This window comes from Lissotriton helveticus, chromosome 2_1 (genome assembly GCF_964261635.1).
Source record: "Lissotriton helveticus chromosome 2_1, aLisHel1.1, whole genome shotgun sequence".
NCBI classification, from domain to species: Eukaryota; Metazoa; Chordata; class Amphibia; order Caudata; family Salamandridae; genus Lissotriton; species Lissotriton helveticus.
Window position 1 is genome coordinate 843,955,647 of NC_136059.1, and position 13,332 is coordinate 843,968,978.

A 13,332-nucleotide genomic window follows, 5' to 3' on the forward strand; every position below is an offset into this window, starting at 1 on the left:
ATCCGGCATAGGTTTTTTTAAGATGGGGATGACTTGGCCGGCTTTAAGAGAGTCGGGTATCGATCCCTGTAGGAGGGAGGTGTTGATTATTGCAGTCCAACTAGGGATGATAGCCTGAGAGGCGGCGGCTAAGCAGTGAGAGGGTCATTAAATTGGTTTTTCGGGTTTAAGGAGGATAGAATTTTTAAGACGGAATGTTCATCATAAACTTTGAAGTTGGACCAGGGCTCTTGGTTTTTGGGTGATGTATGGAGAACAGCACAGATAGATGAGGCTGAGCCGGAGGGGTTTGAGAGTAAGTGGCGGATCTACGATGGTTTCCTAGGGCAGTGATTTTGTCGGAGCAGGAGGAAAATTCCTTGCATGATATTAGAGATTTGGGGGTTTCTTTAGAGGTTTTTGCCAGTTTGTTGGATTGGTGTTAGACCATTTCGAGTAGCTTGCAAGGTCTGTTCTTGGCGTTCCCCAGTTCTGTTATGAAGAATTCTTTTTTTGAGTTGAGGACTTTCCTAATATAGGCATTTCTGGCCTGGCAGAGAAGTTTTAGATGGGCTGCTGACGGGTGCTGTTTCCAGTTTCGTTCTGCCTGCCGGAGGGATTGCCTATCATTGTTGAGGGATCGTTGAACCAGGGGTTCCTGATTTTGATTTGGGTTCTTTTTAGTTTTAGCGGAGCAAGATCACCAAGAATGTTGGATAAAGCTGTGGAGTAATGTGAGGTTGTTGGCCGTAGTGATATAGGGGGGGTGTCAGTCTCGCAGTGAGCAGCCAGTTTCCCGTGATCAAGTTTCTTGGTGTCTCTAACCCAACGTCTGGGAATCACGGGTTGTGGTGCCCTTGTCCAGTGGGTGCCAGGCAGAAGGAAAGTGATAGCGTGGTGGTCAGACCAATTGCATGGGTCTATAGAGATAAGCTTGACCACTGATTCCTTAGCTATGATCTAGTCTAGAGTGGTGCCTTTCGAGTGAGTTGGGAGTGTGCAGGCTTGGGTAAGGGCTAGGTCAGCCAGGAAGTCTCTAATGGCGTTGACCTGAGGGTCCTTGGGGTCGTTCCAATGCAGGTTGAAGTCGCCCAGGAAAATGTCTTTAGAGTTGTGGGAAACCTTGGCTGTGATGTCAGTGAAGATGTCATTCATGTCTGGGGGGTGGTAAAAGATGTGCCGTCTGCACAGTTGGAAGGTGTTGCTGCATATGGAAAGTGCAAGGTATTCGCAGGAGTCTGCAAGATCTGTCAGAAGTTCGGTAATGAAGCAAGTGGGCAAGTGTGGACTCTGCCCATGCTTGTGGACAGCAGACACTTGGATGCTACAGGACACTTGAAGCTCAGATCCTAAAATTTAGAGCTTGGCAAAAATGATTCCACCACCATCTGTCTAAAGAAATTGGACCTCCCACAAAAATGTCTACTCAACTAAAGAAACTAGGCATGACCAACAGAATGATCAAAAATGTATTACCTCCCTTGCTTCTCTCAGGGGGTTCTATCCTGTATAGCTTCAACTCTGCCATGCCTCCACTCGCCAATAGAATTTACAGTGGGTTCTTGGGACATCTAATCACCAAATTTTAATGTGTCAGGAATTCTGCAGCTAAGCAAGTGCTAAACTTGAGCAGTCACACATCACCTCAATGTCTCGCACTGGCTCCCCTGGGCTCAAAGAGTTACATATAGAGTTCTGCTTCAGATACCACTGAGCTAGGAACTGGACCCATGTCTTCGATCTATAATGGTTCTGCCCTTTAAAAATAAAAGAACCTTGACTGCTTGTAGAAACATGCAAGCTCTGGAATATGCTCCAGAAGTGCAAAAAAATGTAAAGGTATTCAGCAATTACTTAGAATTTAGAAGGGTCCTAAAGACCTGTCTGTTCCTGAAACATAATACTGTTGGATCAAACCTACTACTGGTCTTAATATGCAAACTGCAATCTTACTTCTCACACACCATCGCTACATTCCTTACAGAATTGCACAATGGCGTGACTGTTAAAACACAATTGGAAAATCTGCAACGCTGCTTACAACATCCTTGCAACGGTGGATAACAGAGTGCATACTCACTGGCCCAACCAGATAGTGATTTGGGCCACATATGGAGTAAGAAAGGACTGTGTGAATGGCAATATACATCATTACAGTAAAACGGATGCTCATTAGAATTCCCTATGGTTTGTATGTAGGGAAGCAAGGCTGCAGTTTCCATGATCTCCACTGTTAATAGATTACCTTGGCGATGTCAATGAGTATTGAAAGATTACCATGACACAAAGAAATGGCACAGCACAGTAGTTGCAAATACTGCCAAAGTATATTCCAAAATTCCAGTATGTGTCTATAATGTGCCATTGTATTTTAAATAATATGGTCTTATAACGTGGTACACTACATGGACACTATAGTCAGTACCCTCTTGGATACCTTAACAGCTTTTCATATTTCATATGCAGCATTTTATATATTCCCCCAGTGTTGAATTTGATTACCAGTCTAAATGGAACCCTTGTCATAAAGGGATTTATTTTTTAAAGAATGATGCTCTTATTCATATGTTGGTGGAGTCTACATCAAGGAAGCATCTGCAGCACTAAACGTGATGTCTGTGCACTGTTCTCAAACATATGCTGTTTTGGCTGTTAAGACTTTCTAGAATTGGATGAATTACACAAATCAACACCCATTAGGCACACCTTAGAGGAAACATGTTGTGTATGAAGTAAAAGCTTAAACTGGTGATGTGATTGTAAAACTATTTTTGATCGATCCTGATTTACCTCATTTGAGGTTCCATAATTGCTTGGGTATGTTTATTACACAGGCTGTCTGACCTTCCTGGAAGCTTCTTACAAGAATATTATGTAGCCAGTGAAGATGTGTGGTTGCGCTGTCATGTACACATTCTTACCAGAGTTTTCTTCATTCTGGTGGCTTGTAAGGGTCACCTTTTAACACTACTGCTTTCATTGTAATCCTGGGGCTTACTTGCTTTATCTGTACAAACATAAGCCTCTCACCCAGCCTTCGTAATGGTAAAAAAAAAAAAAATCATTATTCTCAGTCATTTGATCAAGTGAGCCAAAGGGACAGTAGAACCTTCCCCAGTAATCAACAAAGTAGCCCCTAACAAATCTCCCAAAGTTAGACCCCGTGGAAAAAATTTACCTCCACAAAAAAATAAATTGCTTCCACAGAGCCTGGAGCTTCAGGCTCTTCTGAGTCTTTCTCCTCACACCCTCATCCCTATCTTCTTTTAACTGATACAACAATTCAGTCAGCATTGTCATTCAAAGATCAATCCGGCCAGTCATCTAATGAGTGCACAGCTGTTAAGAACAATAAAGTATTACACTCTGCAAGCAGGGCACTAGAATTCTAACTACTTCAGCTGAATGGTACATTCATTACACAAGTTGTCTCCATTGTGAAAAGGCAGCGTAACATTCACGTTCAGAAATAGCATAGCAAAATAAGTTACATATTAGGAATAGGTAAAATTAGACCAACCTAGTGCACGAAAGTGGTTTTTCATCTTACTTGAAATATATAATTTTCATGTACGATGACTTGGACATATGGCCACATATCACCCAGGCCGTGACTATATAATCCAGGTTTAGTGTCTTTGAAGCTAGAAAAGGGAATAAAAGGATCTTTCATTCAGAAGACTACAGTACTGACCTGCACAGAAGACAGTCACTGACATCAAGAATTAGATAAAGCTAGGCCTGGCTGAAAAATGTCCAACAATATGTTAAAAAATAACTATTCATTCCCTTCCCAAAGGCACCCACCCATCTTTGATCTCAGGGCTAGCTTCTTCTGCCCTAATAGACAATTTGGCCACACATGACTTTGTAATCCCTGCACACCTCCATTACCCTTTGGTCCCCTCACCTAATCTCCCCCGCCGTGCACTCCCTTCACCCTCTGGTTTCCAATGCCTTGGTATTGCAGCCTAGGCATCTTTAAAATAAAACTAATCAAAAATGGGAACCACTGCCTGGTCATGTTAGCGCATGGACAAGCCTTTGGTCAGGAACCATTTGCTCGCCTTCAAGAACGGACATATGGGAAACAGAGCTGGGCTGATAGAAAAACCTAAAAACTGTGCTGAATCCAGATCATTGTTGTTTAAAGTTTGTGATGACAACACAAAATATGACTTTGGCATGCTGCATGACTAACAAAAGATCAGCTGTTGGAATGCATTTGACATTATTTACTGAATCTCTGGCAAAAACTGTGATACTCCAACTCGGTCCCCCGTTTAGACCTATTATGCCTGACGACTACACTATTTCCCATGCCAGTTGGAAATCTGGTGGAGAAGGCAAAAGGGGTCATTTTACCCAAATCTCCTCATCACTTGCCTACACCTCCCACAGCAGTGTAATAGGCCTGCATATGGATGTTGCCCTCGGAAAATTTACAAAGCCAGAACACACTACCCCTCCCCCCACTGCTCCTCCGAAGCATTAGTGAAATAATTAAAAACACTTTTCATACAGATGTTTCTTGAATCCAAATACTTGTTCACCTGTTTAGAGCAGGGGTTTCCCACGGTAAATGGCCAGAGGTCAGGCCCTGCACTTTACTTACCACTGTATCTCCACCCACCCCCCAAATCCACTTTTTAATATGGGGATGTATTCGGACCCTCCTCCAGCCCCAACGCCACTGACCCAGCAGTGCACATCCTTTGGCAGTGTACTGTGGGATATTGCGCAATCCCCAATTCCACTGTGCTCACTGTGCAGTGTCTTGCCATGCATAGCTAGATTGTGATTTACTTTTTTTATACAATTGTCAGGATTTGCTGAAAAATAGATACTTTCTCTTCCAGGGGATACTCATCAATAGTCATAAGCACTGAATAATCCCCGCCCATGTGCGGGACCCCGGAGCATATACAAAAATACATCTATATGTATGTTTAGAACCCCAAGTACACAGTACTTCCAGAAAAAAACATACATGTATACATATATACACACACAGATATGCAGCCTATAATATGTCTAATAGACTGAACAGTCAAAATTACATGGATTTCTGCTGTAAAAAAATATCACATGTAAATAAAGTAAGTAGCAAATAACATATACTGCAGTAGTGTTCAACAGCAACCCTTTGTTTTCATAAAGAAAAACAGGTAATTGCAGGCAATTTGTTCTTAGGCTGCATAGATGAATAATTATCCCCACATAACAAAAGACTTGGCACCCTGCCTTTAAGGCTCCAAAGAACCTGGACACCGTGCCTTTAAGACCTCCAGGAGCCCCCTGCTCCCATCATGCACCACAGGTGACAGTTAGGTCTGTTCTTTTTTCCGACTCCTTCTGTGAGGATCCTGGAGCTTGAGCTCGGTCTTTTTTTTACTTTTTCAGTCAGCAATTGATTTTCTACAACTTCATTCGACGTTTTTCTTAGCTGGTATTAGTTTTTAACTATTTTCTGACATTCTGACCATCTTTTTATATCAGAAATGCCAGCTTTGTTTAACAAATGTCCTTCCTGTGGGAAGAAGATGGCGAAGTCCGACCCTCACTCTGTGTGTATTGTGTGTTTACCATCCTCACAGAAGTGTTACTACTGCCAACAATTTTCTAAAAGAACTCTGCGTGACAGAGAAATGATCAGACTGCACGCAACGATGGAGAGAGGAAGAACCACCAGTGGCCTTGAGTCTCTTTCTAAGATGCCTTCCTCTCATGGACAACATAAGAAGAACAGATCTCCTTCACCTGCTTCCAGGAGAAAGCATATTCCAGAGTGTTCGCCGTCAAAATCGGCTTCAGAAAAGCAGGTAAGCCACTCTAGGACGTCAAGTGGCAGATTGCCGTTGAGGAGACAAGAACCGGCATCGACACAAAGTAAGTCAACATCGAGGCATGCTTTGGGCTCGAAGCATGTGAACGAAGACAGGTCTAAGTCGACGTCAAAACATCAGTCGACATCAAGACACTGATCGTCGAGATCTCCGCCCCTTCTGGAAGGTCGGCGTTGTGGAGTTCGACAATGAGAAACCCCTCTCAGACCCATAGACGGTAGACATTGAGGGCACGATCGGCGACGAGGAAATCAACGTCGAAGGTACCATATACCCATCGACGTTTGCCATCGAGGAGACGGTCGTGTTCGCCATCGAAGAGACCGACGTCGAGGACATCTCAACAGAGACATGAATCCGCCAGTGTGTCTCCACAGCGTTTGACGTCGGTGCTGGTGTTATCTGGATCGATGTCGAGACAACGGTCGCCGTCGAGGGAAAGGATTGTTGCCACTACTAAGGAAGTACCAGAAAAACCCAGATCGACTTTGAGGACACAGAGGTCGACGTTGAGAGTAGTGTCATCTTCTCCTGGGCTTCACATTATTTAAGTCACACCTGAGAAATGGCCGGCTCCGAGACAGAAGTCTCCTACTAACGATGGCTGGAGAGTATTCGGCACTGGACAACGCCACCTAGACTTCCTGGTGCAGGATTCTCCAAATCTCTATCACCACCTAGAACCTCTGGAGGATCCTTTCCACATAGGCCCCTAAGAAGGTCCCGATCACCTGTGAGAAAGCGTTCAAGGTCAAGAAGGCGCTCCAGGTCAAGAGGGCGTTCAAGTTCTCGCCACTCTCCTTCTCCTAAAAGAAGACGTAGATCTCTAACAACAACTGCGTCAACGAGATCTTCGATTAGAGATTACTCTCCCTCTCTACACCCCCATCTAGGGTGTCCCCTATGGACGATCTTGTAACTTTTAATGCAGTTCTTTGTAGGGGTGCCAACTAGCTCAGTATCACAATGTATACTCCACCAGTTTCTACATCGGTAATCTTTGAGACTTTACATCACAAGTATTCTGCAAAGCCCTTCTTCCTTTGGCTCCAGGGCTGTTGGAACCTGCAATGCAGACCTTCTTTACTCCGGCCACTGTGGGTTCAGTTCCTACCAGGATTGCCAAGAAATACAAGGCACCTAACGAGGACCCATTTTTTCTTCGTGATTTACCACCACCAGAGTCAGTGATTGTAGCTGCGGCCAGGAAAGCACATTCCACAACATTATCTTCTGCGGCACCACCTAAGAAGGACAGTAAGAATATGGACTGTCTAGGTATTCAAGTGTGCAATACTTCGGCCTCAGTGATGAAGGTGGCTAGTGCTTCCGCCTTACTGGGTCGTTAAGACAGGTCTCTCTGGGTTTCCTTTTCGAGATTCTCAAGCAAACTCCCAAAGGAAGATCAGCAAGCTTCCAAGAAATATTGCAGGAAGGCCGACTGGTAGCTAACAAGGTTATAAATGCAGCGGCAGATGCATCGGACTTGGCAGCCCATGGATATTTGTATGGCATCTGCTCAAGGAGATCGGCATGGCTTTGCCTTAAGGGCTTAAACCTGATGCGCAAAGAAGGATCATAAACCTCCCATTTAACGGATCCTCTCTGTTTGTTGCACATGCGGACAACGAAATGTCCAAAATAAAAAGCGATTTAGACACTCTGAAAGCTTTGGGCTTATAGAAGAGAAAAGAGTTTAGGTGTAGATTCCGTCCTTATGATCGATGTTCCTCTCAACAGAGGGTTCAAACCCCTCATTGGAACACACAAAATCAAGGCCAAAGTCAATCCAAGACCAATTATCAACAGAGAAGACCTGGACGAGGCAGAGGATCTACTAACCAGCAGTCTTACGTTCCTAAACCATCAACAAAGCAATGAGGGATGGCTTCCTCCATGCCTGTTGACCACTCCGGTGGGAGGAAGTGTTATGTTACATCTGGAGGAGTGGGAGAAGTTAACAAAGGACAAGTGGGTTTTGAATATGGTGCAGAATGGCTATCTGCTCAGTTTCAAATCCTCACCACCATCGATTCCTCCACCGCAAAAGCTTCTTCAAAGACACCACTTTTTGCAAGCAGAAGTAAAAGTGCTCCTACAAAAACATGCCATAGAAAGGGTACCTATTCCACAATGGAATCAAGGGATTTACTTGCGTTATTTTCTGGTTCAGAAAAGAGGTCCCACCAAAGAATACAAACCAATACTCTACTTAAGGCAGCTGAACAAGTACATTCGCAAGCTTTACATCAAATATTCCCTCAGTGTTATCAGGGAAATTGGATGTGTGCAATAGACCTCTCGGCCGCCTTCGATACCGTCTGCCACCGCACCCTAATAACCCGCCTCCACAACACTGGGATCCAAGGAAAAGCCCTGGACTGGATCACCTCGTTCCTCACCGACAGAACCCAGAGTGTTCGCCTCCCTCCCGCTCCATGGCCACCAAGATCATCTGCGGCGTACCCCAAGGCTCCTCGCTCAGCCCAACCCTCTTCAATATCTACATGAGCCCCCTCACCGCCATCGCTCGCAATCACAACCTCAACATCATCTCCTACGCCGACGACATCCAGCTGATACTCTTCCTCACCAAAGACCCAGCCACTGCCAAAACCAACCTCCAGGAAGGAATGAAAGACGTCGCGGATTGGATGAAGCTCAGCCGTCTGAACATCAACTCAGACAAGACGGAGGTCCTCATCCTCGGACAATCCCCATCCGCCTGGGACGACTCCTGGTGGCCCACGGCGCTAGGCACCGCACCGACACCCACGGACCACGCTCGCAACCTGGGATTCATCCTGGACTCCTCCCTCACGATGACCAAACAAGTCAACGCCATCTTATCTTCATGCTTCAACACCCTGCGCATGCTCCGAATGATCTTCCGGTGGATCCCCACCGAAACCAGAAAGACAGTCACCCAGGCCCTCGTCACCAGCCGACTGGACTACGGGAATGCCCTGTACGCAGGAACCACAGCCAAACTTCAGAAACGACTTCAGCGCATACAGAACGCCTCCGCGCGACTCATCCTCGACATCCCTCGCCGCAGCCACATAACACCCCACCTGAGAAACCTGTACTGGCTCCCCGTCGGCAAGAGGATCACGTTCAGGCTCCTCACCCACGCACACAAAGCGATCCACGACATGGGCCCCGAATACCTCAACAACTGCCTCTCGTTCTGCACTCCCACCCGCCAGCTCCGCTCCGCCAGCCTCGCCCTCACCATCGTCCCACGGATTCACACAACCACAGCCGGAAGAAGATCATTCTCCTACCTGGCCGCCAAGACATGGAACTCCCTCCCCGCAAAGCTACGACTGACCCAGGACCATCTCACCTTCAGGAAGCACCTCGAGACCTGGCTATTCGAGCAGTAACAGCACCCCCCCTCCCTTCAGCGCCTTGAGACCCTCACGGGTGAGTAGCAGGCTCTATAAATGTATTGATTGATTGATTGATTGATTGATTGATTAAGAGTAGTCAAAAGCAAGGGCCTAGTGGTGATCACTTGATCTTGAGCAGGCCTAGGTCACTGACGAGCAAGCCTGACTTGAAGGGAAATCCTTGCGGGAATGTTTAAGGACTGCCCCAGGAGTAAGAGCGCAAAGGGGATTGCCCGAGCACTAAGAATGGCAATAAGGTTCAAGTCAGGAAGAAAAGGAACAGAACCATATAATTAAATGGAAGTAAAATTATGGGATAATGGATTGTGGGAAGTGTGTATCAATTTACTGCTACTTCTAGCACTAGAGCATTGCAAATGTGGGTGACCACTACAGATACAGAAGTATAAACTATAGTTTTGTAAATTAAGGGTTTATCCACAATGGTATGACCTATGAAAAGCTAACCAAAGCAGCATGGATAATTTCATGCACTTCAATATATTATCAAAAGGGAAGCATACTTAGGCCTTGTTTCAAGACTAGGATGATAGAGCTTGTTTCATTAGAAATATCTCGGTCTCTGAAATGTATAGGCTTGCCTCTTATGGATCGATCCACATCTTTTCTAAACAGTATTGCATTGACTCCAAAACAAACACCACTGTTCAAGCCTTTATGTGGATCTTGTTTGCATAATCCATGTAATTCTTTTATTGCTTATTCTCCTAGTGTCCCCGCCTAGGTGCTTGATCTGGATTGGCTATATACCATCAAGTCATAACCTTTTCCATTTGGAGAAACCTCTGAAATACTCGTTGATATTATTAGAAGCTCCTATATATAAAAGTTTACAGACCAGAAAAATGTATAGCAGGAAGCGCAGTTCAATTGCTTCTAATTTATTATGAATATATATTTGTATAGAGCTGTCATATCTACAAAATAGATAACTGTGGCATATACTTAATACCACTTGTTAAAGAACTCCCAAACGTAAATTGCTCTGAATATCGCTATTGCGGAGAGATCCATGGAAGTGCAATGTCTCCTCAAGACTGATTTGTATGGCCGATCGGCACTTGGGTTAAAAAAAATTACCTTCTCAAATAGTTTACTAACAGATCCTAGACTAGAAACATTGAGAAATCCCAGAAGTAGTTGGGAGGCTAAAAAGTTTCTTGAAACGTGTACTGTAGATAAGGCCACCGCTCCAAAGGAAGATTGCTGACCATACTGCAGAGGGTTTGCTTTTTTGTGGTAACTGGTGAGGTTCTTTAGTAGCAATGAAAACAGGCACAATCTGAAAACAAATGTGGTACACAATTTGATCAAACGATAACCCATGAGGCAGTTGGTATCGCACAAGATCTACATATGTCTCCCGTGAGCAAGGCCTATGGATCCCCAAGGCAGGTAGCTGTATAATATTAAGTAGGACATATATCTTTCATATGTCCTAACAGCAAAACTTTCACGTTGTAATTTTTGCTGTGAAAAAGTTAGTAGAAACATTGCACAACAAAGAGTTGCCTGCTGACATCTCAGTCCGGCTAACATCTGGATGCGACTACTATGGGTTAATCAAGGTATCAAATTAATCGTGGCATTAAACCCGACTTGATGACCAAGTCGAATTTACTTTTAAGGAAAATGCTACTTTTAGAAAATTGCCACGCTGTTTCACAGTTTGTCTACTAGCTTCGCACAGCTGTTGGCCACCAGACAGCCTTGTACCTTCCAGGGGAGTAATGTGAATGACTCCCAGGCTCAGGGACAATCGATGCCTGCTACAAAGGGAGGGGTTAATTCCCCCTCTCAGGAAGCCAATCAAGGTGTTGGCCCAAAAGATAAGCTTCACAGCAGGAGCTGCCTTTGGTGGGCAAATGTGATCACACTCATGTAGGGCTGCCCCTTTGTTCAGGTAGACAGGCAAGTGAGTGGGACAATAAGGTGAGTCCAGTGGCAAAACAAGTTTTCTCATGGGTGTGTAGCCCATAGATAGCAGCAACTCTAGGATGGGCTACCAACCTCCTAAAGGCACGGAATGGTTCAGACATATTGAGTGGGCAAAATAGTGCACTCTGGGATTGCTACATGCCAAACAGTCACACGGTGTCACATAGCTGGAGAGATCTTGGTAGCCCATTGGCTAGTGACTGCTTCATCCCCCAGGGCTCTTTCTGGGCATAAATATGGTACTCCTGACATCCTGAACCTCGGATCACAATGGAACTGGGAAAGGACCGAAGAAGGACTGCCCTTCTGACTCTTTGACCTGGCAAGAGAGGCTGCAGCGACTGCTGGACTGCATTCGCCAAACCCTGGGTTAGCCTAGAGAGGACTGTGCATGTGGCTCCTGGAAAAGTCACACCAGAGCCCAGACCAAAGAAGTTACTCCAAGAGTCAGTGGGCTGACCCTCTGGAATCAGTACCAGGGCCATCAAAGCTGTAGTAGCCTACTGCTGCAAGTCAGTAGCCACAATCCTTAAATCACTGCTTACTGCAGTTGGGCAATGTAAGTGACCAATCCCCGATGGCTAAAAGTTGCACCCAACTCTGCTGGACCAGCAGTGTTGTCTGAGTCCAGATTGGTCACCAAAAATAGACACCAGCCTTCACTTAAGGAATCTGCTTGACCTGCTGCATACAGAACCCAGTAACCCAACCGTAGTTGGCCATCGACTGGCTCATAGAGGACTTGGAGGGACACTGGCCCCTGTGGCCAAAGTCGCCCCACCTTACCCATGGACTGAGGAATAACCACAGGAACAACACTGTTGACAGCGCAGCACCCAGAGCAACGTTCGGCATATGGTGGTCTTGATGTAAAGTGTGTAACTGGTAACTGGTCTTGAGACTGCTTTAGTGACCAGATAACTCTCCAAATACTCCTTATTGCCCCCCCCCCCCGCCCCCGACCTTCTCCCTGCTGGAATTAGTCCCCCAACTGGGGGAAAAGTAGCTGAACACAACTCTTTCAAACCTTCCAAATGTTATTCCAAAATTGCCTACTAAATTCAGCTAAGGGGTGGAGGGGGATGTTAACTTATGTAAGCCACTGACCTAGAAAGCTAATGTTCCTCGTAAGTTGTTAAAACATTTGCCTTAAACCTGAGCATGTAGATGCCTCATTTGCTTAAAATTATCTTCCAAGCTGGTAGTACATTTGGTATAGTCATCTGTTTGTTATAGCTGTAAATAACCAACAACTGTTTAATTCATTAGCGTTCAGCAGTCAATATATAATTAATGTTTTTTGAGTTGTAGACATTAACATGACATTTACTGGTCTCCTTTGTTTGTAACATGAAGAGCTTTTCTGTAGCAATCTCGAACTATGCTTATGTGTAACATTAATGTTTTTTAAATATTTTTCAGCTTATAAAATATTGGGAAGCATTCCTACCCGAAGCCAAAGCCATTGCATAGAAAGATGTATTTTTGCTTGAAGAACAGTCGATGTTCACTCTGGTCCAGCTAAAATCCACGTTTAAAACACAAGAGAAATCATCAAATAAACCACTATATATTTTATTAATTACCATGTGGCTTCTTTTTTATATACAATGGCATTTTATTGACAAAGCTGCATGTCCTGACCTTCCTGGAATAGTATGGACTGTGGCATGATGTTCTGCAATATGTTGCTGAATTGAACACTACTGTGTCTTATTACTTGCATTGAACGGTGCAGTGCAAGCCAAGAAACATTTAAATTGTTTCTTTACATTTTGTTCTGTAAAATGTTATTTTCATTATGAAACAATTTAAAGTTGCATTTATTAATGTTCACTTAAACATTCCTGTACAGAAATCATGATTTTGTGATTACAATAAAGGGATGCACCTTATGAACTAAAGCAGTTTTCTTTTGCTCCTGTTGAACATACGAAGCATTTTTTTAAAATATGTATTTTGATATACCATGTCTGATACTCTTAGTGGTGTCTCAGTGTGCTTTACTTATAAACAAAATTAGATGGCCAATGTCTTCGTTACAGACAGATGAGGCTCGAGGTTTGAAAATTGTCACTACTATTGAAAACAATCATGTATTTTTAACCATCTGGGTGTTCAATGGTTAAAATATAAATACTGTTCAAAAAAAG

At 44.4% G+C, this 13,332-nt stretch overlaps 1 protein-coding gene across 2 annotated transcripts in view; it reads left to right on the forward strand.

The window, feature by feature from the left end:
• SNX2 (sorting nexin 2) overlaps nt 1-13,083 on the forward strand; it is a 416,319-nt gene extending 403,236 nt beyond the window's left edge. For both annotated transcript variants that reach the window (XM_078675570.1, XM_078675571.1), the window contains exon 15: nt 12,602-13,083. In XM_078675570.1, the coding sequence (XP_078531696.1) occupies nt 12,602-12,652 (51 nt within the window). In that variant the 3' untranslated portion in view covers nt 12,653-13,083. The remainder of the gene's footprint in view (nt 1-12,601) is intronic.
• The last annotated feature ends 249 nt before the right edge of the window (nt 13,084-13,332 follow it).